Source organism: Pyrus communis, chromosome 1 (assembly GCF_041283825.1).
Source record: "Pyrus communis isolate YQ-2024b chromosome 1, ASM4128382v1, whole genome shotgun sequence".
Classification (NCBI taxonomy): domain Eukaryota; kingdom Viridiplantae; phylum Streptophyta; class Magnoliopsida; order Rosales; family Rosaceae; genus Pyrus; species Pyrus communis.
Window position 1 is genome coordinate 8293300 of NC_142565.1, and position 26001 is coordinate 8319300.

The following is a 26001-nucleotide window of genomic DNA, read 5'->3' on the forward strand; positions in this document are numbered from 1 at the left end:
TAGAAATGATGTGATATGGTATCAAGTATCCAAGACATAAATTCCGTGTCAATTAAGGAGGAGACCATTGTTGGAATTGGTCCAGGAGTTAAGCGAGAGGAGCGTATAGGAGGAAGCCAATTATCACTCCATATACGAATCCAAGAACCATCACCAACCTGCCATTTATAGCCCTCCCGAATGATATTCACACCTTCCAGTAAGTTAGACCAAGCCCGCGAGGGACAGGATCCACGAGTGCCAGTGAGAAGATCACCCTGGGAAAATAGCGAGCTTTTAGAATACGAACCCGAAAATCATTAGTGTTTTCCAACACACTCCAGACCTGCTTTGCTAGGAGAGTAGTGTTTGTGGTCAACTTGCATGAATATTTAGTTGCGTAATTTTGATTCTTGTGGGTCGTATGCATGATATATATAGTTACAAACCTATATTTATTCCCTCGTTGGTTTATAATCTTTCCACTTCAAAAAGCCAAGAAATAATGCGCACAAAATGCTTCTATTCCATTCTTTTTCTTCAACTTCAAATTAATCAAATTTTTTTGGGAGTCATGTTTTCTTGGTCAGTAGTTGTTGATTCATGATCACTCACCTTTAAATTTAGTATCAAGGATCGACATTAAAACACTAAAAGCACATCTGTTTCTTTTCCATTTTTGATATTCAATCTAAGGTGGTTGCCTAGTAACCACACATTTCTTGATTACCTGGTGACCAAGCAATCTTCATGTTTTTATTAAGAGTGGAAGCTTTTCCCATTTGTTAGCTTTTCTTAAATTTGTTGCAAGTTTTTCCCTTGATTTCTTTTGCTTAAATTTGAACTTTTGTGCTTCAATTATGTTTCACTTAGGTCAAAGTTGGAAGGTGTGAAGTCAGAAATTATCAACTAGCCTCCCTATTGAAAATGAGTAAAAGATACTTCCATTGAACCCAAGGCTTCAATGCCTATAAAAGGCCAATACTCCCACCAGCATTGATGTAGAAAAAGGTGTGAAGTTGTTCTAAAATTCTCTTGCAATCATATCAAGCACTTATTAACTTGATTGTTGGAGTTTTTTGCAGGAACTTCCCTCCCTCTTTTATTGATGGTGACTGAAGATGGTGTAGTGGGCCTCTCAACATGGTTACAAGAATTGGCTAATGAAGGTAATATGTCAACAAAGCTAATGAAAGTTGAGGAAGATCAGCTCTAAAGCCTTAATCCAGTGGCTGCATTATTTTCTTTCCTTCTCATCCTTCTCATCAGTAAACCCTAAACGATTGACGTTGATGTCCTCATCAATTCTCTCCGGCTGAGAAGAACTCGACTCCAATGTGTTTAAGACTGTTGCATTGCTCAAAAAATGTCAGAATTAGTGCGCAAACACATAGAATATCTTCTGCCTTCTTCATGAATATGCTTGGCTTAATGATGTGTAGAGCTTTTAACTTACTTGCCTTAAGCTGACCTCCTCTACTAGCTTTTGAAACAAGCTATAGGCTTCGGTTGAAGAGGCTTCAATGTGATCTTCTTTCCTTCATGGATGAATGAACAACTATTTTCAACCACCACGAGGTGGCCGTGGTCGGGGAATGAGTTTTAGGCTCGTTCACGGCATGTCTTAGGTTAGATTCTGGTGAATCACATGATGGTGGCCCGAGGGAAGGTTGCCGTAGTGAAGTCACCGACTGGTCCCTTTTTAAGGAAAAAAAAAAAAAAAAAAGAAAAAAAAAGAATGAACAACAATTTTGTCGACCCAAATTAGTAACATCATGATCATGAATCCGTGGCCTACTCAAGAGAATATGATTTGCATTCATAGGTAAGACATCGCACCAAACGTTGTATGTATGAGATGATAACTAGATAGGAACTTGATATCTTTAGGTGACCGGAATAGAAGTCGTATCAGTCCATGCCACTCGGTATGATTGAGGATGATTTGCTGGTGGAAGATGAGAACCAATTTGTTTGGAGAGAACATTGAAAATTTAGTAGTTCTATTTTCGTGTATTTCCATTTATTTAAGGCCATTTCCATGCTAAAGGTCCAAAACTAAAAAAATGACCAGAATTGTCTCATAACCCATATTTCATGGATAGTGGAACTATAATTTAATAAAGTCTACCAAACCAAGTTCGGCCGAAAGAACATTGAGTTGGCCAAGCTTGGCCCTCCTCCCAACCCATTTTTTGGGGCCCAACAGCAGAGCTATATATGCACTTCCAAATCCAACGACCGGGAAGGCCAAATGCTAGCTAACCTTAGCTAGTTGTTAGATATTTTTAAGGCAGAATTTAAAAAAAAATAAAAAAATAAAAAAAAAGTTCTAATTTTTTTCTATAAATTCCTATTCCATTTCTATATCATTCTCACATCCTCTTCACCTTACATACTATCTTACTGATGTTTAGTCGCTTCAGTTAGAGATAGTATATGAATATGACTTGACAATATTCATTTAAAAATAATTTCTTGCATGATCATACAACATGTAATTGAATGAGACTATATTTAATCCATTTGATTGGAGATTACTTATCAGGAAACCTTACCCCGTGAACACCTTGAATTAAAATTTATAACTGAGGTGGAGAAATCCTATAAATTAACAAAAAAAAAAAAAAAGTTTATATTTGACCAGAAAAAACAAATGTGTATAGTGTGTGTTAGGGAGGTTAGGTGGGTTTGCAACAGTCGTTAAAAGAGGGAGCACACCATGCTTACCTACAATTCATTTTTTAAGTTTTTTTAAATTTTTTATAGTATAATGGTATTTTTCTTCACTTACAAATGAAAATATTCAGTTTAAATTTCGTGAATAGCGAATTTGATACCAAATTAGGTTGTTCATAGTGTGAATTAATTGAACTTTCCTCCCTTAATGTGAAAATGTACTAAAAAAAAGAAAAAATAAAAGAAGATGAGAGTTTTTTTTTTTTTTAAAAAAAAAAAAGATATGTAATTACGTGAGTTATTTTTTTTAATTAGATAATTTACTTTGATTACAAGTGAGTAAGTGTATAAATATTTTCCTATCGACTTTTGTAAAATTCGCAGCCCATCAGGGTATCGTTTGGTATGCAGACGGGACGGGACGGAATGGAATAGGACGGAACGAGACGGGACAGGACGGAACGGAACGGAGCGGGAGCAAAGATGCCCTTGGATAGAAACAAGGAGGAAGAAGAAAGAGACGGAGAGGTTATAGTTTTGTGTTCCACAGATGTGGAACGAGTCGTTCCAGGGGGTGAGGTGGAACGAAAATTCACCCAGAACTCGTCCCGTGGAACAACTCGTTCCACCTGTTTTAGGCGCACCAAACGTGGAACAAAACGTCTTCTCCCACTTTGTTCCGTCTCGTGTCCCACGTACCAAACGGTACACACTGATGGTTATCTTTCACTAATTAACATATACATTGAGCAAAATTTAAAGGAAAAAGGTCGATCAAAGGCCTCTCTGTAAAACGAAAACAAAAATGGCGCTCTCGCGGCTTCGACACCCAGTGATCTCCCGCGCTCCATCTCTCCTGAGAGCTCGCCTTCTCTCCTCGTCCACCAGATCACTCACTCGGTACCTTCTCTCTCTCTCTCTCTTTCTTTTTCAATCACCTACGATACATTTGTTCGTCTCTGAATTATATGAAATGGCTTTTGAGGTAAAGTATTGATTTTTGTGAATTGAGTTGGTGGGAAATTGTTGAAAGATTTGGTATTTGATTGAATTGGGAGTGCAATTATGATAATTTTTAGATTTGGGGTGCTGGGATCGGTGGGCAAGTGTTGGGGTGGCTTCAATACTGACATACTTATCATTTTGAGCTTGAGGAACACCTTTTGTGATTGAAAAAAATTTGGAAACGTCATTTGTTTTTAACTGATTGATGATTTTGTGTTATCTCGGTTTATGAAATGGTATTGGGTTTTTGTGATTTTGATAATTGGAGAGTGTTAATTGTTGAATCCGACTGTTTGACGAAGTTGCCGATTGAATGTGATATAGAATTTTGGTCCTGAACTTCAGCATTCTTACCTGAACTGGTCACTCATGCTCTTTAGCTTCAATACCTAAGCGTTGTGACTTTCGGAAAGATGAACCAACCAAATACACTAGAAATAAACATTTTCACCACTACTATTACACGGGCGCAGAATATGTATAATTGAGATGCTCATGATGCTGTAATCATATGAAACATGTAGAAAATAATTTAAAGCATCATCTTAACATTTTATTTTCCTGACTAGTCGATGGTGCTAGCGTATTTTTGGCCTTTGATTTTAACCTAAGTTTGGATGCTGATTCCTCTGCTCTTTTGGGCACTGGATTCTGTTGTCGCTTATGAGGCATGGTTAATATACTACCTTTTGTACAAATTGCATGTCCAAGCTCTATAATCTCTATTCTCCTTTGATGGTGCAGAACTTTCAGTTTGCAAAATTCTACTGCACTTGGTGATAATACGCTGTTAAGGTCTGTAGTCTTTGACTTTTTACATCACTGTTTTGGCAAAGGTTGAGCTATGGATAGATACTTCTGTCACCCTTATTCCACCAGCATGGGAGGATGGTTATTTATACTGCATTAAGTTGTAGATGTTTAAATTGAGGACTAATGGCCTGCCATTTTTCAATGACATAAGGCTCGTTTAGATAACCACTTGTTTTCATTACCAAAAGAGGGGAATTCGGTTTGCATTTAACATTTTAGGATCTACAGTTGAAACTATAAACCCTGGTTTAGTTTTTCATCTAAACATGTATCTTTTGTTTCTAAGTATTCTTGCCTACTATCAAGTACAGTGTACATGTACATGCTTATTCAAGCAAGGTCTTGTCAGTTCAGTCTATACCTTGCTTCCCTAGTTATTTTCATCTTCTCTCTGTGCTGGGTTTCACTGAGAATTAAATTGATCAGGCCAGCATCTTTGTCCATGTTCACTGGAGTTCATGATATACCATCAAAGCTGAAGGTTAGTGTCTGAAATGTATATTTAAGCACACAGCTTCCCTTTGGTAAAGTATTTATGGACGCTTTTATCATTTTCAGCCTTGGACATGTGTCAAATATTACTCAACTCAAGGTACGGAGTTTCCACTTAGACTGACTAAATTTACCAGTTCAGTCCAAACTGAAAAGATGTCGGTAGATAAAATTAAAAAACTGAGGTTAGCAACCTATTTGCCATTCTTCCTTTTATCATCGACCGAGAGGAATTTCCAAATCTTATCAAGTGGATGATGTTTATATAAATCTATGAATGACTTTCTTTTAACACTAAGTTGATTGATATCACAGATCCTTTGCATACTGTTATTGGGATGCCAGCCTTGTCTCCTACAATGGTAATGTTGTGGGAACTATATTCACTCAAGCATGTGCCAAATTCCCCTCGTAATTTTATTAGCAGTGGTAGGTTACCTGTCTCTCGTATGAGTATTACTAACTTACCATTTTAACTTGTAGGCTCAAGGTAACATTGCAAAGTGGTTTAAGAAAGAAGGAGACAAGGTAAGTTCTACCAAAAAGTTTATAAAATGAGGGTTCTAGGTCATGTTTCATGTGATCAGTTTAGTAAGTACAGAAGGACATATCCTTTCTTACGGCAGAGCAGTTAACAATATGTTGGCCGCTGTAATTCTGTTCCTGAGTTCTGTTTAATCTAACAGATTGAACCGGGCGACATACTCTGTGAAATTGAAACTGACAAAGCTACCGTTGAATTTGAAAGTCTTGAAGAAGGGTAATTCTTATTTTATATATTGTAATCTCTTTAAATTTGTGGAGTAAATGATGCATGATCTAATTTAGCCTTGGTGTAATCCATTAGATAGTTCCAATGTTCACTCCCAATGTTTTGGCATAGACATTGAAATTGTTATTTTACTAGAATATTTTTTCTGTGTTTTTCTATTTTTTGTCATTATTTTCCATCTTTGATGTTAAACTTTGCAAAGAGTTCTGTTAGGATTTCTTTTTTTTTTTTTCACTCCGTAGTTATGTTCTATAATGTTCTTTTTTATAACTTCGAATCATGCAACTCTGGCGCATTTTGTTTTGAACTAGTATGGTAGTACCTTTCTTTATTCTGTTCTTCTGTTTGGAAGGTTTCTAGCCAAGATACTGGTACCTGAAGGTTCAAAAGATGTGCCAGTGGGACAGCCTATTGCAATAACGGTAGTTTGGATTATTCTATAACCATGATCCCCTTATTTTTGTTTTTTTTGTGGAGACCCATGGCCAGTTACACACACCCACACCTATGAAATGGAATTTAATTCACTTGGTGAAAAATTACAGTCACCCAAGTCAATCTAGTAATAAGGTTTTTTATTTCTTTTTATTTTTAAGTATTTAATTGAAAAGCGTCAAACAGGACGCTACCCAATTATACAAGATGTATACATAGTTCTACAAATGAAAAAAAAAAAAAAAAAAAAAAAAAAAAAAAAAAAAAAAACTCAAATAAAGAATGCAATAAATGTGCAGGTTTCCTATGTGGCCATTCAAAGAGTTGTCAGGCTAATGGATCCCTTAAGTCCATTTTTGAGATTCCTACTCTGAAAATTCATTCCTTTCAAGCCATGAGGTCCATAACACACGATGGGTCGTGTCTCCATATTTCCTTATGAGCAAATTGGAATGAGAGCCAAGCATTATCCAACTAATCCTGTAAAGTGAAAATTTTTAAAGCCCATAATCACATTCCACAGGACAATGTAAGAGCCAATCTAATGCTAAGTTGACTTGCTCCGCTATCTGAAACTTTGGCAACACATATGCTTTCTGCTTAATAATTGTTATTCCATCATGGTTTCTCACATCTTTTTGTTTCAAATTATTAACCTATATCTTTCACACTTTAATTGGTGGTTTAATGTTAAGCATTTACTTTTATTACAACTCAAGCACTTAGTTGTCGAGACATTTTGTGCATTTTCAAGGTTGAGGATGCAGATGATATCCAAAACCTCCCTGCTAATGTGGTCAGTGGCTCTGAGGTCAAAGAGGATATACCAGTACCTCAGAATGTCAAGAATGAAGAGGGGGTACAAGATACAAGTTCCATGGGCATAAACACATCAGAACTTCCTCCTCACATTGTCGTTGAAATGCCAGCTTTATCACCAACAATGGTAAGGAAGTTTCAATCAGTTTTTCTGCTCTGATTATAGATGAATTTCCTCCCAGATGAGCTTAATACTGCTATTCCTGTGTGTCTGTTCAGAGCCAGGGAAACATTTTTAAGTGGAGAAAGAAAGAAGGAGATAAGGTTAGTTATATTTGATGTAAGGTTTTGAATTTGCTTTGGAATACTTTTCATCTGAATTCATTAACAATTTTGACGGTATCAACATGAATTGTTTTCTTGATCACATGTCTAACAGATAGAAGTGGGTGATATAATATGTGAGATAGAGACAGACAAAGCAACCATTGAATATGAATTTCTTGAAGAGGGGTAATTTTTTAATTTTTTTTCCTCTCACATGCGGAGTTTCCGTTTTAGAACACATGAAGTTTCGCTTATGCTAATTGTCATTTGGTCTCAACTGTATTATTTGTTTGGTTGCAGTCTACATTTCAATTGAACAAAAATCGTAGAGGCATGCTTTATCAGCTGAAATGCCTTATAGCGGCTATTTGGATGAAGTGTCTTATTCACATAGCCCATATGTGTTCAATATTTTAAATAGGATTAGGAACCATCTCTTTTGATAACTAGTATTAAAATGTCCAACTAGTAACTGATGGAGGAAACATGAGGAATGGGGATATTCATTTTTACATTATTTTTTAAAACATTATCTCCTGATCATTCTGCTTCTGCGTTGGTGAATCTCTTTAGAAAAATGAATATATTATTGTTTATGAAGCAGCTCTTTTTGTGGGTGGTCTTGAAAATTTCTTATTAATGAAATGTTTGTTGTAGATACTTGGCTAAGATACTAGCACCAGAAGGTACAAAGGACATAGCTGTTGGCCAACCAATTGCAGTAACAGTAAGTACAAAGATACTTGTAGACCCGTCTCTCATTCGCCCTTGAGGATAATTTACATCTAATACCATTGTAATATGGCTATTATTTCTGTCTATCAGATGGTTAATTTATGAAAAGCTTTCCCAATTACTTAACTTCCAATTATCCTAGTGTCTTAAGACATGAGAACGCTGATTCTGTCTGTCTGTCTGTCAAGGTTGAGGATGCAGCTGATCTGGAAACTGTAAAGAATGCTGTTGGCAGTGGTTCAACTGTTAAAGAAGAAAAACCAGTCCGTCAGGATACTAGAGATGTGACTAGATCAGAAAAAACCAGTATTTTAAGGATCAGTCCAGCAGCAAAGTTGCTTGTCACAGAACATGGATTGGATACATCATCGCTGCAGGCATCAGGTGCTCATGGTACATTGCTGAAAGGGGATGTTTTAGCTGCAATCAAGTCAGGAATAGGATCTTTAAAAGTTTCATCTAAAGAAAAGACAACTCCATCGTTGTTAAAGGCGTCAAGTACTCATGCTCCAATATCAGCACAGTCAAAGCCTTCAAAACAGACAGATTCTTTTGAAGATTTTCCCAATAGTCAAATCCGCAGGGTAGGTTTCGTTGACTTAACATGTCAAATGGAAATCTCAATTTGGATTGCACCTTGCTGGCATTGATGGTTTTGTGCTATAAGCCTGGTCTCAAATATTATTTGTTACATGTCTGCTTTGTTCAAGTTGTAGTTGAATGTATCTGTTTTGTTTTGCAGGTGATAGCTACTAGATTGCAAGAATCAAAACAAAACATACCGCACTTATATTTATCATCAGGTCATGTAACTATTTGAAGCCTTTTGTTAATTGAAATTTATCAACCATTTTTTTTCCCTAAAATTTGTTGATTTATTCCATTCAGATGTTCTTCTGGACCCTCTTCTTTCTCTTAGGAAGGATCTTATAGGTATGGATTATGAACTTCAAATTGTTTTTATTCTTGACCTTTAGATTTCGTGAATCTAGCAAATCATTTCTTTTTATGTGTTCCCTTAATTGCAGAACAGCATAATGTTAAAGTTTCAGTTAATGACATTGTCGTCAAAGCTGTAGCTGTTGCACTGAGAAATGTACCTGAAGCAAATGGTAATGGCACATGAGCATATATTCTGCTGCAAACAACTTACTAGGCATACAGTTTGTGGGGTGAGTCGGGGTGGGCACGTGTTCATTTTTATAAAACAGTCATCCTAAAAATCATATCTTTAAAAGAATTTTCTAAGGGAAATTAATTGAGAGGAGCTGGCATCACATGTTTTCTGGGTACTGGGTGCCAGACACTTTCACTTCTATTGAGTATATTTCTTTTAGAGAATTCCTCCATTAATATTCGAAGTTTTTTAAAGTAAATTTTCATTTGTTGTTCTACTTATATAATTTGGTTATTGGAATTTGTTAAATTAAATGAGTTTGTTTCTCATTTTAATTTCATATTCTGGAACTGATTTGTAAGCAATATTAGACGTTTTTTTGTTGTGAAAAAGCAATCGTAGATGTTCATAACACATTTGTTATTTTAATACCAACAGCTTACTGGGATGCTGAAAGAGGAGAAGTCTTTCTTTGTGATTCCATTGATATATCAATTGCTGTGGCCACTGAGAAGGTAATTTACTGATTTTTAGTGTTTAAACTATTATACAGCACCTTATAGGCTTATACGAACAAAAAATAGTATTGTGCAGTGTCCATTCATATGATTGGGTATTGTTGCAGGGCCTGATGACTCCAATTGTGAAGAATGCAGATCAGAAATCAATATCAGCAATCTCTGCAGAGGTACTTCCAGTAATTGAAGCAGTTTTTTGTTCATTTTTCCATTCTTGATTCCGTCACTTCCGTTTCCTTTTATGTTTCCGAGGATATGCTAGCACGTAAGAAACGCATTACTTTATGTGATCCCCTCTGGCTTTCTGTATGCTTATGGAAAATTGGAGTATTGAGAAATTTGCAGTGAAGTCTAATGATATTCATCCCTATGTAGAATATTGAGTTGAAAATCTAACCTTGTCTATGATATTTTTTATGTTGTTTGTTTAGAATCTTTACCTTTGGAAGTGATGTCATAATCATATTAACATGTCTTCAAATTTCACTTTTGTTGATATTTTCATGTCAGGTTAAGGAACTAGCTGAAAAGGCACGAGCGGGAAAGCTTAAGCCAAATGAATTCCAAGGAGGAACTTTCAGGTGAAATTTGTCGCATTCTTAGTTGCTTTTTGCCATAGTTCTTTTGTCAAATACAGTAGTTATGGAATACTTCTCATTTGTTCTGCAGCATTTCAAACTTGGGGATGTTTCCAGTGGATACTTTCTGTGCAATTATAAACCCACCTCAGGCCAGTATCCTTGCTGTTGGCAGAGGCAACAAAGTCGTTGAACCAGTAATAGGAAGCGACGGTAAGATATTTTTATTTTAAGAAGAAAAAAAAAAGAAGAAAGCAACGGTAAGATATTTAGCAGTCTAAATTTGATGCATTATGGAATGGGATAACGAAGTGAATTTTTCTTCCCCCCACCATAGGAATCGAGAGGCCTGCAGTTGTCACCAAAATGAACTTGACATTATCGGCTGATCATCGAGTTTTTGATGGCAAAGTTGGAGGTATGTAATGCTACAATCTTCTTCCAAACTGAAACATCAAAAACAAAAATAGATATGAAATGTTATGTAATTTGTGTTGAGGCATTTGATTTCTTCACATTTGCTTATGACACTATCCAATCTATCCTGCAGGTTCGTTCCTCTCAGCTTTACGTTCAAACTTCAGTGATATCCGAAGGCTTCTTTTGTAATGACAGGAAAGAAGCCACGGCCTCATCCTAAGCTAGGAGATTTGCCCGAATGACCACTGTAACAGGTTTCTTTCAAATCGTTCTAGAGAATCAAAATATTTTTTTCCCATGATTTGCTTGTGCTTTCGCATTTGTTGCGCCATCTTGGTTTCTAGAATTTCAACTTCCTTCTTCCATCGTCACAGAAAAATTATCAGAGGTACCAGTAGTTGCAAAATTTTTGCATGACTTCCCGTCTAATTCCGAATGTTACCGTCCCTCGAGTACGAGGGAATAATGTACAAACATCGCCAGAGAAAATATGACGATATTTCAACAATAAATTTCCCTTCTTAATGTGCAGAATTTGGTCCTTTTTTCCTGGCACTGGCATTCAGTTATACCCCAAATTATTTTAACTAACTGTCCGTTGTGTTTAGTATTTAATTGGTCAAATTTTGAGCATTTGCTTAATTGTTTGAACATAAACTCACCATTCTCCTCTACGATACGTATTGTCAAGTAGTCTAAAATATTACCAGTTAGATCTTGCATATAAGAATGTAACGAATCTTTGCATAAAACTCATATCACTAATTTTTTGGGGTGGGGGCATGCTCGTATTAGACGAACTCAAGGTCGAGGACCACAATAATGGCCAATGGCCAAATTAACTCATGGCCGAAAATCATACTCATGATCGAAAATTGTGTATTCGGAATCGAAGGTTAAACTCGTGGTCGAATACCATATGCTCGTAGATCAAGGCTAAACTTATGACAAACATTTTCTCTCCCCAAACCCAAAGGGCATGTGTTTGGAGAGAGAAAAGACGGTGTAGGAGAAAAAAAACTAAGGGTCAAGTAACTAGCCATTTTCAATGAATCCTAAACTTTGAGCAGTGATGGTGGTGGTGGGGGTGGTTGTTAGGACTAGAACAAACAAACATGATCAAACACTTCAATGGAATATAGAACATGAAAAATAGAAGGAAAGTGGAACTAGAAGCCCAAGGCATGAGATTTTATAACATACTAGACTCATCTTGAACAAACAGTGACTTGAGCGTTGTGTTGTATGATATACTAGAGTCATCTTGAACAAATAGTGACTTGTATGTTGCAATGTAATAATGGTAAGCGAAGATGGTGTTGTGAGTGCCTCCAACACAAACCCATCCTTAACTCTTCAAACTAGTTTTATTATTGTTTTCTTATTTTTCTTTTATATTTAGAGTTTTTCTATTTAAAATCGTAATTCTTCATATCAATGATCCTTTTTGGTATTCAATTAGCGTCCTTCAAGCTAGATAAGCTGCTAAATCTGATTAATTTAAATATATTAAAGAAAATCAATTACTGCTTAAAAAATAAGCTCATTTCTTGATCAACAAGAAAACGAACAATGGTCTCTCATGCATGCTGCGTATCCTGCTCTTTGACAGTAAGAGGCTCATACCACTGAGACCCAAACCCAGCAATTTCCCTCGCCTTTTCATTGAAAGGAGGCTTCAAAACCCCCCTAAAATACCTTCTCACAGTTCCATGAAACTTTTTAATCACTTCAGCTTCTTCATCAGCCTCCAAGTTCGTCAGGCTCCGTTGATCCGAACCGCTATCCCCCACCCTTAAGCAGAGATACTTGAACCACTTAACACCAGCAGCACAATGAGTGATTTCTTCCGGGTACACCACGCTCTCCAGCAACTCAGCCGTTTTGTCATCCCCTCCGCTGCGGAATCGAGAGATGGTTGTTGGGAGCACGTCGAGTCCTCTTGCCTCGTGGACGCAATGCTCGATTGCAAGGCGCGCCATTAGGTCTTTGGAAGTGGCAGTTGCCGAGTCCCAGAGGCCGTCATGGGCTGGAAAAGCTCCATAGAAGGAACCCATCTCCTCCAGGCGAGATGCCAGCAGAGTGAAGTGACGACCCTCGTCCTGCGCCACCTTCACGAAATCCGTGAAGAACTCTCTCGGCATTGCCTCTTGCTTCCCGAACCTAGCAATTATGTCCTGCAACATTCAATATTTAACACAAATAGGCTATTAGAATTATAGTATAACTAACGAAACAAGTAAGGTGCATCAAAGATGAGTTGAGTAACTTGGAAAAATGTAGAATTTTCTCTTTCTACTATCGAATAAGAAAAAGGGAAGTGGTTGTAGCTTTGCAAAAAATGAAGCATAGAAAAGCAACGGGTCCTGAAGGTAAAACTATCCAAGTGTAGAAGGTCTTAGGAGAGACGGGTATAGCATGACTTACAAATACTTTCAATAAGATTTTAAAAGCGAAAAAGATGCCAAATGAGTGACAAAAAAACACTTAGGTACCTCTCTACAAGAAGAAGGGCGAAATACAAAATTGAATGAATATTAAGTTAATGAGTTATACAATGAAGCTTTGGGAGAGAGTAATTGAGCATAGACTGAGACAAGAGACACAAGTCTCATACAATCAATTCAACTTCATGCATGCGTGCTTGACTTCGGAGGTAATCTATCTGTTATAGAAATCGATGTAATGAATGTAAAGATATGCAAAAGGATTTGCACAGGATCTTTATATATTTGGAAAAGAACGTATAATAGGCCCCAATAGATATTCTTAGGAGGATCTAGAAGGAGTATACCAAGGCTCAACTTTAAATCCTTACCTTTTTGTATTAATATACGAGTTAACGGGGACATATTCAAGATGATATCCCTTGGTGTAGATGAAATACAAGAGAGAGTAAATGTGAAGCTCAACTTTTGGCAGAAATGTTGGATTCTAATAGTTTTCGCCTAAGTAGGTCAAAGACAGAGTATAGGGAGTGCAAGTGAGATATGAAGTACTTGAAGCTAAAAAAAAGACTTAGGCGCAAAACCAAGGGCAGTGATATTGTAGAACTCATACAGCCGACCCTATTTTATGAGATAAGACTTTGTTATTGTTGTTATCCTAACATAACGGAAACACCAAACAAAAAAAATGAGAGAGAAGCCTGATTTACAGCATTTATTCTCCAATGCGGGATGAAGGATGCGAGATTGTTCACCCAATTGTTTACCGCATTCATCCCGCATTAGAGGAGAATCACTTCCTACCTTTAGGGATGTCACTGATACGGTATCACAAACCCATCATTTTCTATTGATTCCTACAATACTAAATTGCATTTAACTAGTAGTACTGAGTGAGTACCCAAGACAAGTCGATAGCCCAACTCTCAGTGTGCGTGAGGCTATGAACTATGGCCTGCCTACTCCGTAAGCTCCCGCCTTTCCCAATCTTCGGCATCGAACTCGGCGCCACCAACTTAACCTGCACAGCCACAAAACACACACGGCAATTTCATCAAACATTTGGCGCCGCAAATAATTAAAAACAGATAATTCGACATTGTAATCATAAAAAGCCTACGCACATTGCTGAGCCTGGAGGGTCGATCAGGCACGGAGAGGTCCAGGGACGAATCGTACGCACGAGTGATGGTCCCTTCCAGCCACTGAGCCGCCACCGAGTCACCGACTCGGGCCTTCTCGAACGGGTCCGCTGTGTTCAATACCCTTATCGCCGCTTCCACTAAGCTCTCGGTTCCGCTCATATTTTTTTTTATGCAGCGCTTCACACATTTTTTTTACTTTTCACATAATTTATAATTTATAATATCTGACAATAAAAAATAAGAGGAAATTTTAATGAAAAATTTTCGATGGTGTTTGCTCCAACGAAAAATCATATTTTTACATTAAAAAATTAATTCTGATATTATTTATTTTATCCTTATAGTTAAAACTTAAAATTTTCAAACATTTTTCATTAGTTTTTTTAAAATAAAAAGAAATCAACGAATAAAACTTGAGAATTATTTGATGATTAAAAATTAAAATGGAGGTTAAGAAGTAAAAATGAGTATATCAATGACAACACTCCTTGTTATTTGTCAGAGAGTGCCTAAGCGTAAAACGAATTTTTTGAATTTAAACAAACTCCAAACTTAGCCACCTAGGGTTGGTTTGCTGATATATTTCAAAAGCAGCTTTTTGAAAAAGTTCTGCTTAAAATTTTGTTTGGTAAATAAAAAACAAATGTTAACGGTAGAAAGTAAAATCAGCTCTATTCTTACTTTTAAAAACAACATATTTTTCCATAGCACAGCAACCTCAAATTAGTCTTTAGTATTACGATTTAATGATCTTCATTTGTAGTGAATGTTCTTAAGTTTGGTTTTCGTTAAAGACGAAGTTGAACCATATTATTATAGTTAGTCCATTGTGAGACTTGCTCATTCCACATCTACGTACATAATATCATTTGTCAAAAAAAAAAAAAACAAACAAAACTCTGAACCAATTAATTTGCCAATCAGGACCTGAGCTTGGAGGTAATTTCATTTTTTGCACAATCGTCCGCGTGCGCCTGCTGCTTCGGCGACTCGAGCTTCGCAGTTCGCAGGGATGACGAGTCTGCACGGGGGCACGAAGGCCGAGTCGACTCACCACCGGCTCTACGAGTTCGCAAAATCAGCACTCACCAGAATCTTCGTCCACCCTTACGCCACGGTTCGTCTCCGCTATAGAAATCTCAATGTCTCCGCACACAAATTCGCAGATATTCGTGTCTATATGTAATTCTGTGACTTTTCATGGTGATTTTTGAAGGTGTGCGAATTGTACTGCGGCGGAGGAGTCGACGCCGAGAAATGGGACGATGCTCAAATCGGCCATTACATCGGGATCGGTACCGTTCAATTTCTGGTTTCTTGCAAGTTTGTTTTGTTTCTGTGTATGTTTGTGAGAGTTAACATTGGCGGAGCTTGCTGTTGGAATTGGTAGATGTTTCTTCTTCGGGAATAAGCCAGAGAAGAGAAGCGTGGGAGAGCCAGAGGAAGGCTTACACTGCTGATTTCTTTGAGCTTGACCCTTGCATGGTAAGGCAGCCTAGCCTCTCCTTCTTTGTTCATGATTTGGTCTTTTTCTTTGTTGGTTTTGCTTTGTCGACTCGAAAATCTCGAACCAGGGTTCTTTTGGGTTTGTTTTAGGATGAATTGGGTGTTCTTCCTTTTTATAATTCTTGCGTTGTAGATGATTGGATCTCAGCTTTGCTGTCTGCCATTTTTAAGACTTTGAAGAAATATGTGTATCTGTGACATGTATGTTGTAAGAGGAGTAGGGTTTGAATGAAAGGATAACGATTTTTGGAACTGGTCACATGAAGTACCAAATCTATAGTTTGAAAGGAATTGATCTCTTAAGCCATATGGTTGAGCAACTCGTGCATCTTATAACTCGCTGTAGCGGCAAATTAGATAAATTCAACTCCATGAACTTTTCAGCAGTGTCTAAAAGAGTTTTCTAGGAAATGTGAAAGTGCAGATTTTTTCATCGTTTGGAACCCAAATTATCACTAGCCATATATATTAAGTGTGCTGATCGAAAATATAGATTTCTCTCCTCTGCTTCTGTACTTTTGATTTCGGAGGTGGACTGTTTCTCAATAAACTAACAATTGGAATTTTGTCTTAGTTGTTAGTATAAAATTTGGGCATAAGTTTCAGGCTTAAGCTGTATCAAATAATGGTTGCTGATTGACATTTAACCAGGATTCATCTAATATGAAATATCTAGATCAGCAATTTATGTGTGGGTTGAAACTTTTAGGTGCTTGTAGTTTCTTTGGATAACTTTTGGTCTCCTCAATCCTTCATTCTTTGACATTGGATTGTTTTGACAGGAAGACGTGGAGATGCATCTGAAAGATAAGGCAAACACAGCTGATTTAGTTTGCTGCTTGCAGAATTTGCAGGTTTCTAATATATTTTTTAAAGATTGGTATTTTCTTTCCATTTTAGCGGTCATGTTTTTTTTTCCTTTTTATTCCAATATTTTAAGAATTGCATGTTCCTTCTTAAAAGCATTTCACTTGCAGCTGTGTTTCCAAACTGAGGAGAAAGCAAGGAAACTTTTGCTTAATGTGTCATCCTTATTGAAACCGAGGGGATATTTTTTCGGTATTACTCCTGACTCATCTACAATATGGTATGGAAGATGCTTGGCAAAGACCTGTTGGTTAATTGTTTTTTTTTTCTATTTGAAGCATTGAATTGGTTAAATTGGTACATGTATTGATCTTGTTTTACATGGTACATCTTTGCCTTGGGGCAGGGAAATAGTTATTGCTAATTTGACATTATGGTCATACAGGGCAAAGTACCAGAAGAATGTTGAAGCATATCACAACAGAAGTGGTGGCATGAAACCGAATATTGTCCCCAATTGCATTAGATCAGAGAACTACATGATCACCTTTGAAGTTGAGGAAGAGAAGTACGTATAAGCTTGAGATTTTAAGCATGTCACTCTGAGATTTTGTTTTCGTGGATGATTTTGGTAATTAGTGTTCAACCCTTTTTTCCTGAGTGAATGTGCTTCTACTTTCAGGTTTCCTATATTTGGAAAGAAATACCAATTGAAATTTGCCAATGATTTCTCTCCTGAAAATCATGTCTTGGTTCATTTCCCAAGCTTCATCAGGTTCATTGCTGCTTCAAAGTTTGATAAGAATGCAGGCTGCTGTATTTCTCGTGTGGCATACATATTCCTTTCTTGCAGTTACCAAAGTTCCTCTTGCTTAATACTTGCATATATCGAGGAACCTTCTTTTAAGATGGTTTTCTAGCTGATACCTCTGTGGCATACAGATTCAAGCACTCTCTTTGATTGGTTGTCTTTTACTAGTTTAATGCCATAGATGTTGATTTTCAATTGATCTTGATTATTGACTTCTATTGTATGTTATTAGGTTAGCCAGAGAAGCTGGTCTCGAGTATGTGGAGATTCAAAACTTAACTGAATTTTATGATGACAACAGGTTTGAATTCTTGTTCTCTTCTTAAATTTATCACAAGCATTCCAGTGTAGTTTTTAACGAAAACTGCAAATAGAACCTTCAAGCCATATTTATTACTTCTAATCGTTTCGCGTTACTTTTGTTTTTAACTTATCATGGCTGAATTTTTCTTTTTCCTATATGATTTTTGCTGTAAGAGCACAATTTGCAGGTATGATAATGAGTTCGTGTTCAAACCTTGTGGATCCTAGAGGAAGACTTCTTCCTCGATCATATGATGTATTAGGTGATGCTTTTCTTTCTACGTTGTTGTCTATTGCAACTTGCTTAGTTTCTCTTTATTTGTAGTTTCTCATTTGGTTGCTATTTTTCTTTTCAGGTTTGTATACCACATTTATATTCCAAAAGCCAGACCCCGATATTACTCCACCGCTCATGACACCAGTGCTGCACGATGTAACTTACATTCAAGATGAGGAGGCAAGTATTTTAAAGTTTGCTAAGATTACGAAGAAATTGGGCCTACGAATCATGACTAATCTACTAGTCACTGAATACTCAAAACTTTTTTAGTCATAACAACCAATTTGTTTAAGATATAAGATGGATAGTTATAATGGAAGCCTTTTGATTATGCAGAGAGAGTGGCAAGTGCCAGTGACAACTATCTGGAGAGATGATGAAAAGAGCGTGCCTGTAGAGCCGCCTCCTGGCCTGGGCAAGATTAGTGAACAGAAAGGGATTTTGGGTCCTGGCCCTGCTGAGTTGCGTTTTTCCGAGGCACTTTGAACCGGTGGTTGATGGATGCAAGACGAATGTGCATGGAAGTACTGATTAGAACATAGAGGAACCCGTGTTATTGGCGTAAACACATTGTAGCAGTAAGAGTAGTGTGTCCTGTTTAAATCATTTTTTTCTTTTCCTTTTGTGTGGAATCTCGTACGCTTGGGTGGTAGATTTTGTAAACGAGGTTAAACGGATGAATGGAATGATTTTATGATTTGGAAATAATCTTGTATGATGCTGATGATGTCCTCTCCTCTCTTGTGTTCCCTCAAAGCAAACCAAAATTGGTATTTAAAAATTAAAAATAAATAAATAAAAAAGAAAATTAGGAAAAGAAAAAAAAAAGGAGGAATAGGAATTGCACGCCCAGTGGGACTCGAACCCACAATCGCCTGATTAGAAGTCAGACGCCTTATCCATTAGGCCATGGGCGCTTCTTCTTGTTGTATTTCGTACAAGTTAACTTTTTCTAAACAATTAATAGAAATTGACCTCTTTTAACAATCTATTATTCTTTGACCATTGGTTAGTGTTGGTTTTGGTTGAAAGTTTATAATGCTTACTTGTGCATTGAATCATTGATTAATAGATTATTGCACATGATGTTAATTACTTATTTTAATAGTGCTTATAAGATGTTACTCTAAACTCAGTTTTTTCCTTAAGATTTCTTCATCCTACATACTCTCAAAATTAATTGCCAACTGTGACAGGAACACAAATTATGAATAAATACACTATATATCAAATCAAAGAAGTGAAAAGTTTGAAGTACTCGTTCCTTTGCGACATGTCTGACTTGAAAATTTTAGTTATTATATTATTTTAGCATATTTTAGACGCTGAAGTTTAGTTGTAAATTTGGAAAGAGATCATCTTCAGATCTCTTCCACCAAGGTCAGCGGATCAAGTGATCCGGATCTTTGAAATTTCATCAAACGATCCACCTGTTTTGATCCCTTAAAAGCTATAATAAATTTTCACAGTTGAATGAAATTTCAAAAACCCAAATTATTTAATTCGATGACTTTAATGGAAGAGATCCGGAGAAGTTCTCTTTCTTGTAAATCTAGTCACTGAATATTCGACTAATAATCTAACCGTGAAAGATACTGATACGTAAGAAACACCAAAGCAAATTTGATAAATTTAACAAGCCCGGTTGACACTGTTATTGAGTTGAAAAGCAATTGGGGTGGTCGTTGATATTGAATTTGACATGAAGATCAGCGCAGGGCGATGGTGTGGGTACGTTAGCTACGCAGGCTACGTGTGATTGCGTGCTGGCTGCATGCTCAACACGTGTCCAGCCATGGCATCATCCCTGCCGATTGTTTTGTTTTCTTTTTTGAACACTTGGCTACTAAAAAATGAGTAAGAATTCCTACTCAAAATTCTTAATGTTTTAATCACATAACTTTGTGCTTATGATCAGAACCATTCATACTATAAATCACACTGTAAAGATTATCTTTGCAAAAAATAAATTAAAACTGAGGTCGTTTAGTCAATCTATTATAGCAAATACATATACTGTTCATAACGTTTTTACCAATTTTGTTCATTTGTTTTTAAACAGTTTGATGACTAAATGTTTGATGACTAAATGACCTTAGTTTTAATTGATTTTTTGCAGAGGCAATATTTATAGGGTGATTTATAATATGAACGGTTCTGATTATAAACACGAAGTTCTATAAATTGACAACGAACAATTTTGATAAATTTTGAGTAGAAGTTCTTACTCATCTTTAAGTAGCCAAGTATTGTTCTTGTTTTTTAGAGGAAAAAGATTTGTATTGTATTCATCGCAGATCTCTTATGTCATTTCTGGTTTGGTGTCATTCTTGAAGTAGATTTGCACCATTTTGGTTTGGTGTGATTCTTAAACTAGGTCATAATGTTTTAATTTTCTCACATTATATGTTAAAAGATTGCTTATAATAGTTTTTTTTTTTTTTTTTCTCTTGGAATTTATCCATATGTATTTTTGAGTACATTACTATGTAGCTTACAATTGTTTTGAACGTATATTCGTTTGACATTTATTGTTACAAACTTATATATTCTTACAATGCTTCTTATCTATTAATTCAATATCCAAACGCATGAAATACATATTAATAGTAATACGGTGAAGTGTACAAAGTTAGATAAAAAATTTGAAATTATTAAAAATTTTGTTAATAAATATTAATGTCTAGAGATTCTGATGATTAATACATTATTATATACTTTATATAGGATTCAGCTATATGTACAACATAAGCAGATGTATATGTCTCTTTATATACAGTGTACACGTATGCATACACTGCTACCCGCCAAATCCACCTGTCTCCTCCTACCTCAGGAAGTTTCCCATTTGGTTTTCCATCTCTCTCTCTCTCTCTCTCTCTCTCTCTATAGTTCTTGTGTTTATGAAAAACAGAACCACCTTCACTTAGCTTAGCAAGAAAAAAGTTGAGAAATAGTGAAAGCTTTTGCTATTATTTAAATTTATGACTGTAAATTGAGTTAAAACTAGAATCTAAGAATGAAGGGTTCTTCACCAGTAGGAGGGAACAACAATAATGATTATTCATTCAAGATTCTGCTGACTGGTGATTCTGGTGTTGGAAAGAGCAGCCTTCTTCTCAGCTTCATCTCCAATTTTGTTCAGGACTTGCCTCCCACCATTGGTAATTTTATTTTAAATTTATCTCCCAAGATTTTCTTTTGATGTTGGTTAATTCTTGCATGTTCTTTTTGAAATTCATGAGTCAGTGACATGTTCTAAGTGCTTGATTTGGTTCTATTTAACTCTTCTTAAACACCAATTTTTGTTTCTTTATGTTGTAAATAACATCACGATTTGAGCTTTGCCTAGTTGGCTAGAGTAGCGTGCTCCCCTTTGCATCTAAGTTCATATTCCCCCTCCTCGCAGTTTGACGAGTTTAGTATAAATTATTTTTAGAAAAATGTTGCAAATTACATGTTGAATTTTTGTATGAAGTATAAAGATGACATGCATTTTTTTTGAAACAATTTTAGTATATGAGGTTTAATTTGTCTACTTTTCTTCTATTTCTTTGTTCTGAGGGGTGGGAGGAGGTTACCCAAAAAAAAAAAAAAAAAAAAAAAAGGAGAATTGAATTGGGGTGTTGATTTATTACTTCGTGGGAAATTCAATTAAGCAAAGGTTTGCATAAGATAATTTCTGTACTCAGGGTTAAAATATAGTTAGAACGTATATCTGCCTAGATTTGTATTTCCTCAAAACATTTATCATACAATTGTAGTTGGGGTCATTTATAAATTTTATCTGGTTTGCATCTACTGAGTACCGATTTCAATTTCTTTACTCACTTTTGATTCCTACACTACTGTTAGGTTTCTGGCATATGCCTTGCTCTTCGTCGTTGTATTGGTAATGAAATCGATCATATATGTGTTGTAGGGAGACTAATTTGTGACTAAATTAGGCATAGGAAACAAGTTTGCGCTATAAACTCGTGGAATTTCTGAGGCGAACTAGGAATTTTTATTTGTTTGTTAATTTTCTGATTGTCATTGTATTTGGTGCTGATGTGCTTAACCAACCATTTGAAGGTGTGGATTTTAAGATCAAACAGATTTTAGTTGGTGGAAAGAGATTGAAGCTTACAATCTGGGACACAGGTATTAAATGGACCTAACTATTTTCTGTCAACTTCCTTGTGACTTCAAGAAGGGAATAGATTCTCCTCTTTAGTTTTCTTTGAATACTAAAACATTGATTTTATTTGGCTTTTGAGCAAATTGTTGATTTGATACTCGACTTCCAGGATCGAAAACAATATTCTCCTCGTTTAATCGTCAATGTTTTTCTTTTGGTTTTGCAGCTGGACAGGAGAGGTTTGGAACAGTAATAAGCTCTTATTACAGAGGTGCACATGGTATCATTCTTGGTACGTGTATGTCATTACGTTTATGGAAACATTGCAGTGCACATCTTTTGAGTGATTTTTAATTATCAAAACGGAAAAAAAGTGTTTGGCCATTGAAAACATACTATTTCGTCGCACTTTGATATCATTTTTTTTTTTTTCACAATAGAGGTGGCTTAAAAGTTTATAATGCATCAAAATCTGACTGATTTGCCATTTGATTTCAATCTTAGTGTATGACGTGACACGGCGAGAAACCTTTACAAACTTATCGAATATCTGGGCAAAGGAAGTAGAGACGTACTCCACTAATCCTGAGTGTATCAAAATTCTAATAGGGAATAAAGTTGACAAGGTAAGTGTGTGCTGTGGTTTCTTAATCATGGATTCCATACTTCCTCTTTCTTTTTGGATAGGCGTTTTTATGCTTGTCGAAGCCGCTGTTGATATCTGATTCCTATATTGTTGTTAAACACTTTCCAGGAAAATGAGAGGGCTGTAACTCGAGAAGAGGGCTTGGCTCTTGCACAGGAGCATAAAGGTTTGTTTCTTGAATGCAGTGCGAAAACTAAAGAAAATGTTCAACAATGCTTTAAAGATCTCACACTGAAGGTAATACACTTCTGGAAAGGCTTGCATTTTTTCGACTTCAGGCATACGAGCCAATTGATTTTCTGTCGAGTTTGCAGCAATAATTTCCTTACACCCAAGGCATGCTTCAAGGCTTTCATTTAACTTCGTTATAATCCTAATGTTTTGACAGATGCTGGAGGTGCCAAGTTTACTAGAAAGTGGATCTGTAGAAGTGAAGAGACAAGTATTGAAGCAGAAACAAGGGGATCGGTTTCCTTGCAGCGGTGATTGCTGCTCTCAATGACGACACTAGAGGACGTTAGTACAAGAGTTGGTGTAATGACAATTGGCGCCCGGGTGCTCTTCAAAGCCATTGCCATCACTCCCAAAACAATTTTGGGAACAATGGGTATAGTAAAGGTTCTGGTTTAGCTATCTATGCTTGGACGTCGAACTTAGTATTACGCAGAAGGTGGTAGGAGTTGGCTTGAGTTTAGTCAATTTTCTTAGGGCATTTCAGAGAAATACAGATTACAGAGTAGTGGTTGGAAAAACAATACAATAAATCGCTCTGTATCGATAACTGTCTGTAAATTACATGAGATGTACAGAAACTGAACAGTACAGAAATGGCTTCGATGTACAAATGGAATGTAGGACTATGGAGTCTTTTAGAATTTCTCTTCAATTATGTATTCATTCATTATTGTTATGAGATACGAAATTTTATTAGTATAAAAGAAAATTATATATACGCTAAAACCCAATCTGGTTTAGCTATATTTCTTTCTGCGTCAGTACTCAATTAAGCTCTTGAGACCTTATGGAGGAGGTTTCCAATCTTCCAAGCTTCTAAGAGGTTGGTGAATGTGTTCCGCTGCTAAGCGAAAATTCTCAACTCGTAGCAGTCACTCGAAATATTTGAATGGCTTTTGCGGCGGTTTTGGTTTAGCTCTCTCGTTAGAGGGAAGCTTGCATGAGAATTTGATGATCTGGACATGGTTGATGGCGATAGTACCCTTGCATCTTTCGAACAAGTCATACCTTTGATTAATGAGAAACTACTCCTTTATCACCAATAACCTTCACAGGAACAGTTCCCATCTTTAAAATGCATGGTGGAACCGATTCAAGTCTAACTTGGTGGCCGAGTGGCAATCTCCACAGATTGAAAAGGTTCCTGGTCACACGAAGAACTACTCCAGGACTAGTATTAAGAGGTTCAAAGGCAATGGCAAGCTTTTCCCTGTGGGTTGTCAGGCTATGTTCTTTCTCCTCTTCACTAACATCATGCAAACAAAGCTAACGTGTCAGGTACATAACCAGCTGCCATAATCTTCTTTGGCAACTCGTGCAGCAATAACTTGTAAATTTGTTTTGCTTGAGGGTAAGATGCATCTCCACCAAGAAACAAATGGGCTTTCCCATGAAGAAAGGTGCATGGTTGCGTGAGGTGAAAGCAATGCAGAAGGGTTTTTGGGTAGTGGAGGAGGAGGACGTTAAATTTGAGGTAAAGAGAATGGACCCTTTTTTTTTTCATACCATGTTAAACAATTTGTGGGTTGAAAAGGGATTGCTCCAATTTTACATATTGATTAGTTGATTCTTTGAATTAATAAAAGAAGACTTTTTATGTGATATCCCGTCCCTAAAATTATGATTTTATTTTATTCTTGACGTATTTCGAAGATTTGATTGGGACTAGTTCTTTATTTCTCCAAATTTGAGAAAAACGAAGTGAGGTTACTTTAGTCATTTCCAATTTTCTCGACCTTTTCGGTCAACTCTTGAATTGGTTAGGTAGAGTTCGATTCCATGAGTGCGTAGGCGTAAACATATCTTATTTCCGAGTCCGAACGGAGAAGTTAGAGTCGTTTAAAGTTGGTGGCATTTTGATGATATTACCAAAATGCTATAAATGGGAGGGAAACCTCCAGAAAAGGGGGAGGGGTTTTCAGAAAATGGGAGAGGGAAACTGCACTAACCCGACTTAGGGGGAAATTTGACCCATAAACCCACCAAACTTGACCCGCTTGTATCTTTTTCATCCGAGCTCCGTTTTGGATAATCTTGGTGTCCATGAAAAGCTCTTGATGAGCCCTACATCTCTGTGATGTTAGATTTTCCCATTTCTTTTCCATCTTTGCAGTTCGAGGTCGCAAAGTCCACGACTTTTCCGGCGGTTTTATCATTTTTCCGGCGATTCCGGCAACGATTTTCTTCAAGTGAGGTATGAAACTTCATCTACTCTTCATAATCTTCAAGTGAGTATGCTTAGTTTGTGCTTTCGTATTCATTTTAGAGTTGGGTGTTTAGAACCCTAGAAATCCAGTTTTCTCCGGTGAAATTGGACGGTTTCCGGTTAGAATTTAGCGTCGGCCTAGTTGTGAAAAGTGTTTCCCTTGTTGAGCTCTAGCTACCACGAAAATTTGAGTTCATCTAGTTAATGTTGAAATTCGGGGTTTGTAAACCCTCAATCTTGACTTCCACCGCGTGTGGCGGTGCGTGGGATCGTTTACGAGTGTTATCTAGGTTTCAAATACCTTCTAGTGACCAAGTGAACCTATGTCTAGCTTGGTTTCCAAAGATTCAATTGTTGGTGTGGTGATCAATTTGGACCGCCACTTGTTTGTGTGATTGTCGACAATTTGACCATTGGATCAAAATGAAACTTTAGTATGTTATCCTCGAAGTATAATGTGGACTTTGGGAAGTTATGGATCGTAAATCTGATTTGCAGATTGTTGTGGACCCCATTGTTGATCGAGAATTGATTTATGGTCAACATGTCTCGGAATGTTCTAAATAATAAAATTAGTACTATGGGAGACTTAAATGAAGTCTAATGGGCCTACATTGGTTAGAGAGTGACTTGAACATATGTGATCTGGTTATTACCTTGATTTCTTATATTGGTATCATCGGTGAATTTGACTTGGTCTTATAATGTGATTCTATTGAAATGTGATTATATATATATATATATATATATATATTTGTATATATTTAGCCATAGACCTATGTTTATCAAACATGATTTGGCTTGTGTACTGATGATGATCGTGGTATGTGAATTGACGTGCATATTCGAAAGGTGTTTGATGTACAT

At 36.5% G+C, this 26001-nt stretch overlaps 4 protein-coding genes and 1 non-coding gene across 7 annotated transcripts; 3 read left to right on the forward strand and 2 right to left on the reverse strand.

Moving 5' to 3' along the window:
• The first annotated feature begins 3351 nt into the window (after positions 1-3351).
• LOC137720846 (dihydrolipoyllysine-residue acetyltransferase component 1 of pyruvate dehydrogenase complex, mitochondrial) lies at positions 3352-11163 on the forward strand. Of its 2 annotated transcripts, none has more exons than XM_088695818.1 (22): positions 3352-3558; positions 4408-4458; positions 4903-4957; positions 5035-5068; positions 5284-5330; positions 5452-5496; positions 5655-5728; positions 6093-6162; positions 6930-7121; positions 7214-7258; positions 7374-7447; positions 7919-7988; positions 8185-8580; positions 8739-8799; positions 8885-8929; positions 9025-9108; positions 9552-9628; positions 9739-9801; positions 10142-10212; positions 10301-10422; positions 10547-10627; positions 10760-11163. In XM_088695818.1, the coding sequence occupies exons 1-22, from the start codon at positions 3464-3466 to the stop codon at positions 10816-10818; spliced, it is 1911 nt and encodes a 636-aa protein (XP_088551944.1). In that variant the 5' UTR covers positions 3352-3463; the 3' UTR covers positions 10819-11163. The 2 variants fall into 2 exon arrangements, with proteins under 2 accessions (XP_088551944.1, XP_088551947.1); XM_088695821.1 differs by having other exon boundaries at positions 3406-3558; positions 5035-5153.
• A 956-nt stretch (positions 11164-12119) lies between these two features.
• On the reverse strand, positions 12120-14394 carry LOC137720363 (3-oxoacyl-acyl-carrier synthase-like protein (Protein of unknown function DUF455)). Its single transcript, XM_068459423.2, has 3 exons — positions 14201-14394; positions 13978-14097; positions 12120-12806 (listed from the first exon to the last, which is right to left on the reverse strand). Exons 1-3 carry the CDS (start codon positions 14378-14380, stop codon positions 12210-12212), a joined length of 897 nt encoding a protein of 298 aa, XP_068315524.2. The 5' UTR covers positions 14381-14394; the 3' UTR covers positions 12120-12209.
• Positions 14395-15067: 673 nt separating this feature from the next.
• On the forward strand, positions 15068-18646 carry LOC137720362 (mRNA cap guanine-N(7) methyltransferase 2). 2 transcript variants are annotated; one of them, XM_068459422.2, is made up of 11 exons: positions 15068-15338; positions 15438-15516; positions 15612-15706; positions 16510-16581; positions 16705-16814; positions 16980-17102; positions 17217-17309; positions 17578-17646; positions 17823-17911; positions 18005-18105; positions 18265-18646. In XM_068459422.2, the coding sequence occupies exons 1-11, from the start codon at positions 15234-15236 to the stop codon at positions 18412-18414; spliced, it is 1086 nt and encodes a 361-aa protein (XP_068315523.2). In that variant the 5' UTR covers positions 15068-15233; the 3' UTR covers positions 18415-18646. The 2 variants fall into 2 exon arrangements, with proteins under 2 accessions (XP_068315523.2, XP_088551954.1); XM_088695828.1 differs by having other exon boundaries at positions 15158-15338; positions 18005-18109; positions 18269-18646.
• A 126-nt stretch (positions 18647-18772) lies between these two features.
• Positions 18773-18845, reverse strand: TRNAR-UCU (transfer RNA arginine (anticodon UCU)). The gene has a single exon. It is a non-coding gene; the product is annotated as a tRNA-Arg (tRNA).
• A 1957-nt stretch (positions 18846-20802) lies between these two features.
• Positions 20803-23569, forward strand: LOC137721577 (ras-related protein RABC2a-like). Its single transcript, XM_068460670.2, has 6 exons — positions 20803-21092; positions 22003-22071; positions 22275-22340; positions 22553-22674; positions 22803-22931; positions 23083-23569. The coding sequence occupies exons 1-6, from the start codon at positions 20948-20950 to the stop codon at positions 23194-23196; spliced, it is 645 nt and encodes a 214-aa protein (XP_068316771.1). The 5' UTR covers positions 20803-20947; the 3' UTR covers positions 23197-23569.
• Positions 23570-26001: the final 2432 nt, after the last annotated feature.

Excerpts from the sequence above, each read along its gene's own strand:
- LOC137721577 (XM_068460670.2), top strand. The coding sequence starts at position 20,948 with ATGAAGGGTTCTTCACCAGTAGGAGGGAACAACAATAATGATTATTCA. Across the intron at positions 22,072-22,274 it reads GCTTACAATCTGGGACACAG|CTGGACAGGAGAGGTTTGGA; the intron begins GTATTAAATGGA and ends TTGGTTTTGCAG. Across the intron at positions 22,341-22,552 it reads TGCACATGGTATCATTCTTG|TGTATGACGTGACACGGCGA; the intron begins GTACGTGTATGT and ends TTTCAATCTTAG.
- LOC137720846 (XM_088695818.1), top strand. The coding sequence starts at position 3,464 with ATGGCGCTCTCGCGGCTTCGACACCCAGTGATCTCCCGCGCTCCATCT. Across the intron at positions 3,559-4,407 it reads TCCACCAGATCACTCACTCG|AACTTTCAGTTTGCAAAATT; the intron begins GTACCTTCTCTC and ends TTGATGGTGCAG. Across the intron at positions 9,109-9,551 it reads AAATGTACCTGAAGCAAATG|CTTACTGGGATGCTGAAAGA; the intron begins GTAATGGCACAT and ends TAATACCAACAG.
- LOC137720363 (XM_068459423.2), bottom strand. The coding sequence starts at position 14,380 with ATGAGCGGAACCGAGAGCTTAGTGGAAGCGGCGATAAGGGTATTGAAC. Across the intron at positions 14,098-14,200 it reads GACCCTCCAGGCTCAGCAAT|GTTAAGTTGGTGGCGCCGAG; the intron begins GTGCGTAGGCTT and ends GTGGCTGTGCAG. Across the intron at positions 12,807-13,977 it reads GGGCTATCGACTTGTCTTGG|GACATAATTGCTAGGTTCGG; the intron begins GTACTCACTCAG and ends TGAATGTTGCAG.
- LOC137720362 (XM_068459422.2), top strand. The coding sequence starts at position 15,234 with ATGACGAGTCTGCACGGGGGCACGAAGGCCGAGTCGACTCACCACCGG. Across the intron at positions 16,582-16,704 it reads GCTGCTTGCAGAATTTGCAG|CTGTGTTTCCAAACTGAGGA; the intron begins GTTTCTAATATA and ends TTTCACTTGCAG. Across the intron at positions 18,106-18,264 it reads CTTACATTCAAGATGAGGAG|AGAGAGTGGCAAGTGCCAGT; the intron begins GCAAGTATTTTA and ends TTGATTATGCAG.